The 5,478-nt window shown below is 45.2% G+C and overlaps 1 protein-coding gene across 1 annotated transcript in view; it reads right to left on the bottom strand.

The window, feature by feature from the left end:
- Positions 1-5,478, bottom strand: part of LOC108802733 (E3 ubiquitin/ISG15 ligase TRIM25-like) — a 9,531-nt gene that overhangs the window by 667 nt on the left and 3,386 nt on the right. The window contains exon 3 of the mRNA XM_018574588.1: positions 2,240-2,383. Within this exon, the coding sequence (XP_018430090.1) occupies positions 2,240-2,383 (144 nt within the window). The remainder of the gene's footprint in view (positions 1-2,239; positions 2,384-5,478) is intronic.

Genomic DNA, 5,478 nt, shown 5'->3' with positions numbered 1-5,478 from the left:
TTAGTGACGCTCTGGACGCAGGGCTTAGTGACGCTCTGACGCAGGGCTTAGTGACGCTCTGGACGCAGGGCTTAGTGACGCTCTGGACGCAGGGCTTAGTGACGCTCTGGACGCAGGGCTTGGTGACGCTCTGGACGCAGGGCTTAGTGACACGCTGGACACAGGACCCACCTGAGAGTGACCCTGCAGAGCCCACCATAGATGCTGCACAGCCCATCTGATAAACAACATATTTACAATAATTCATGGCCTCCTGTCCTGACAGGTGGATCTCAACAGCAATGTTGGGATCTGTCTCGGCTCCGGCGTCACAGTATACCGCCAGCTGTAGCTCGCAGTATACTGAGCTTTGGGTCACGGGAGGACGCTAGTTTGTGTTCTCCCGTGATCCTTCGGAGAACTATGGGGGAAAAGACACTGACCCCATAGTTCTCCTTTAAGTCTCAATGTTCTTAGTCAAGGCTGCACTAATGGTGACTGCTGCTCACACAGTCAACCTGCCTCATCAGGATTTATCGAATGTCCATATTCCAAGGTTCCGGCACTCAAGGAAGAGGCGTGTAATAATATGTAGACTTTATTCCATGTTGGCAATCATACAGCAAGAAATAAATCGCTGGCGTGTTTCAGCCCATGAACCGGACTTTAATCAGAGCCATAGAAAACCATAAAGAGTCACCTCGCATTTATAACATCCACTCCCCCTCCTCTCAGAAAAGGGCAATAATACTTAACCCTTTACAGATAGGAATCTAGCCTCAGGAGAAAGGCCAGCAGGGCACAAATCCACCAACACTGGATTCAAGGAGAACTGATTTTTCCCTTAACGTACCCAAATGAAATTCAGCAGCATGAACAACATCGATCAACTGTACTCCCTTGCCCCGGGCCCCATAGCGGCCGCCTGGGTCGCTATGGCGATTGTTACGCCACTGCTCCCTGTAACCAAACATAATTCCTCCCACACTGATACAATGTAAGCACAGAAAAATGACACAATTTAAACATTGAGATCTCCCGCTTTTTTATACTACATGCAGCAACAGAGTATTGGTTTCATATCCAAGTCCAAGTGTGTGTCACCTCTGTATGTATGCCCATACTAAAAAAGCACATGACTCACTATAGCTCCTGATGCCGAGAAGTTAATCCTTCTTCTAACCACCAGGTCATTTTTTTCTCCTACTTTTCCCTGATTTGGGGGGGATGTTTTCCGTCTACTGACCACTGATATTGAGGTTTTCACTCCCACTCACCACTAATATTTGGGCATTTTCATCCCATTGACCACTGACTTTGCAGATTTTTTTTCCCCATCCACTGTGTACCAAGTGTGCGCACACATGTTATATATTGTTTTTTAGAGGACAGATAGGGCTATACATTTATATCAAACATGTGTACCTAACGTCTCACTTAGTTCGAATAAATGTGAAACTGCCATTCGGATTTCGGATGCTCCGAAATTCGGAATTTCAGGAAAATTCGTACGAATTTCGATTCGTAACGAAACGAATCGCACATGTCTAATAAATGAGGAGACGTCTGTGACAGACTGAACCGTCACTGGTGCTGTTGGAGGAGCCTGAGGGAGGAGCCTACTGACTATGGACCCAGAACTATGGAGACCCCCCTCGGACCTCTTGGGGTTACAATGAACCATTCTACCAGGTTTATGTGTGGAGGGATGTACTGTACATGTTCCCTGGCAGTACATTTGGATGGCCCTGTGTGTATTATAGGTACAGGCTGTGACTCAAGGAGCACTGAAGGGGGATAATTCTGGACATTGAACTGTTACAGTTTATTGGTCCCTTTGTTGTATTGTGTTGATGATGGGATTAGGAGAGCTGATTCTAGGAGTAGCTGACTCCGGGTGTAGATGAGTAGATCACACTATGATACACTCAGGAGATAATCCCATCACATGTGTCTCCTCTCTCCCTATTCATTCATTAATGCATCGGGGGAGGGGGTGTCTGTTTGCATGCTGTTCATGTTTGATTGCGTTATGTGTTTAGACCCCCAGAGCTGTATATATACACTGAGCTGGTCTTCAATAAAGCAGATCTTGGTTTCCACCTCAACATCGGTGTTGTCTAATGATTGAGTGGTTTAGCGTTCTGTCCTAATATATTGGTACTGTCCAATAATTAGGCAGGTTTGGGCTGAGGACACTGGGATTCGGGTTCCATCGGAGAGGAAGCTGTTTTCTGATGGAGGTACCCAGTCGTTGTACCAGGCGGTCCGTCACAACGTCTTTCTCCGGCAGCGCCGCGCCTTTTCTCAGCTGTCCTTCAGAGCCAGTAGCGGCTTCTCCCGTGCACGGTTCAGCGGTCCGGGAGAAAGACGTCTCCTGATGACCGGTCTCGGAGAGCGAGGTCTTCCATGTGAGGGGAGTGTGGACCAGAGAAATATCCTTTCTGAGGGGTTATATTTACTCACGGCATCTGGTGAGTACCCAATGCTTGGGGGGCTGCTGGATCAAAAGGAAAAGAACAGAAATAACTTTTCCTTTTTACCGCTAATAAGATTGTTTATTGAACACTGTCACTTTTCCACTGATATCTGTTACTTCACGTTGGGACTTTTATTAAGTATCAGTTTACAACCGGCTCAGTATTTTTTGCTTGCTACATTATGATTCATTCTTTCAGAATTGTCTTTCGCAGACTACAATTGTTTGGTTCATTTTTTTTCGCTGTTAATTCTTGATGTTAGCACACTTTATAGTTTACTTGTCATAAAGTCTGAATCTGAACACATTTATTACACGTGTTTATATATTGACAATCAATAGATTTTATTCACCAATTTGTATATTGATCACCATGCTAGGAATTTTGTTCCTCATTCACTTTTAACGCTTGACCATCACTATTTTATAATAATCCGGCCACTCGCTGTATATAATAATCCGGCCACTCGGTGTATATAATAATCCGGCCACTCAGTGTATATATACTGTATATATATATATTTATTTTTTTGTGTAATCAGTATTGCAAATTTCTAGTTTCTTTTCCATTAGGATAACATTGATACTGAATCCGAAATTCCAAATCCGAAAATTCGGATCCAGAATGTCGGATTCGAATGCTTTCGGATGAATTCGGACATTTCGGAAATTCGGATGTTCCGAATCCACAAATTTCCGAAATTTCGTCCAAATTTCGATTCGGAACAAAACGAATCGTACATGTCTACATTGTATCATTGTGCCTAAAATATATCACACAGATTTGTAAATATCGGGCCAGTCTATGGAGCGGTCAAAACAAATAGCGGGGAGGTGACTCACTCTGCTACCTCTCGGATATCTTTAGCTGTCAGATACCGGATCGCTATTTAGCGCTCCCGTATTTGTATGTAACGGCTTCATTCTTTCAATAATGAAAGAAAGAAGCTTTTACAAAAGCTTAACTATTTAATTAATGAATGCCTCAAAACTGAGGCATCCATTCATGAATGGTAACCGCTGATTGTCAGCAGTTACCAGAATTACAGAGCAGCAAATAACTGATCACGTACAGTGTACTTGGCCAGTCATTTGGGCACTTTGCAGCAGGGCGTACAGTGTACGTCTCCCGTCAGGCAGGGGTTAATGACGATAATTGTAGTAAGATATCCCAACGAAGAATGTATCCTCTTCCTGCCTGCTGCTCTAGTAGATCTGCAACAATCTTTGTGGTTACTTGTCTTTTTTGCATATATAGTGTATCTCTTGGGCTCTGGGTGATTGGCCCACAAGGAGGAGCCACCAATCACTGAATAAAATGTGAATCTTCCAGTAACACTAAGGACCTGATTTATAAGCCCCTTATATCAGATATATAGTGTGACATACACCTGGCCCAAACCCGCTGTAAGTCAATCACTTGTGACTATACACAGTTCTGGACCGAGCGAGCCGTCACAAGGATGTGTCGATACCACTCCCAGCATCACCCTGCGCAGAGATTTCCCAGCTCGTGGGACAACAATCTCAGGCTAGCGGACTGAGAGCGGATCTTCACCAGGGTTAGGTAACTCCGCAGCTAACCCTTTACACGCCAAACTTTCGCTGACACCACATACTTTAATGGTACACACCGATTGTCAGGGATACCGGCACAGGTGACCCCACACCTGCGCAGGTACCCACACAGGCAGACCAAACACTTATGACCACACCGGATGGGGCAGAATGTTATATATACAGTTTAATCAACAGCAAACTAAACAACACCCAAAAGCAAACATAAATAAGTAACTACTAGCAGGTAAAGGCAACAGGAGAAAAGGCAGGTAATGGCAACAAGAGGACAAGCAGGTAATGGCAACAAGAGGACAAGCAGGTAATGGCAACAAGAGTAAAGGCAGGTCTGCAAATGGGTAACCGGGCTCGGGACACAAACAAGGTACAGGACTCTGGACGGAAAGCAGGATTCTCCGGAACTGGGGACTCAGGGTTCAAGTTTCAGGAAACAGGAAACGATACTGAGCCATCATCCTGACTGCAGGGAGGGTTTAAATATCCTCCCAGGAAGCACCAGGTGATGGCTAAGTACTGGCAGCTGAGAAACACCCGCAGGTGAGCACTGGAGCTGCAGGTCTCAGCTCCTGCGCCACCTAGAGGCGCTCTGGATACTAACACCGATCCCAGCAAGACCTGTGACAATTCACAGCACTCTCCAAATCCTATGACATCTCTGTCCTCTCAGACAGGAATATGACAGGAGTCACTATGCAGTAGCGCTCTTCACAGAGGCAAGGATACTTTAAGTTCATATTTAGAGCGTAGAGATAAGCTTAATGATGTTTTAACGATCGTCCTTCAATAAAAGAAACAGTGCAAAAAAAAAATACAGAAAATGACAATATATCTAACAACAGTAAAATAAAAGGGAATAAAAGGAGAATAGTGAACGGTCCCGGGTCTATGAGTTCTGACAGAGTCCAGAGTTCAAAAAGCAAAAGAGAGGTCTGAGTGGCTCTTCTCCAAGCAAGGCTTGCATAGATGATTTCCAGATATTAAAGGGGGAGTCTTCTGGGCTGTTTCAAACTTATTGATGTTGCTGGAATTCCTTTCCTTGATGTTACAAACAAGAGTCTCCTCGAGCTGCCTCTTTTTGTCAGCCCTCTAGGGGGTGTCACGGAGCCAGCCCCTAGGGCAGGGCTGGGGTGGGGGTGCAGGAGGGATGAGCCTTTACAATGTCCTCCCCTGCTCCTCCCAAACTGTTAAATTCATAACTAAGAGGATAATTGAATATTCACATATAGAGGGGAATTTACTAAGACCACCGCAGCAGACACAATCTGGACCAATCAGCTTCCCGCTTTCATTGAAGATGGAATGTGATTGGTTCCTGTGCTCAGCTGATCCAGATTCTGTCTGCTCCGGTCTTAGGAAATTCCCCCCATAGTGTGTAAGTAGGGCCGGATATTTCTTTATAAAAACCTGACAGAGGTTCCAGCGGCCACCCCCCCCGCCCCCCC

This window comes from Nanorana parkeri, unplaced genomic scaffold (assembly GCF_000935625.1).
Source record: "Nanorana parkeri isolate BGI_ZX_2015 unplaced genomic scaffold, ASM93562v1 scaffold3071, whole genome shotgun sequence".
Classification (NCBI taxonomy): Eukaryota; Metazoa; Chordata; class Amphibia; order Anura; family Dicroglossidae; genus Nanorana; species Nanorana parkeri.
This window is presented reverse-complemented; position numbering and strand designations above follow the sequence as displayed.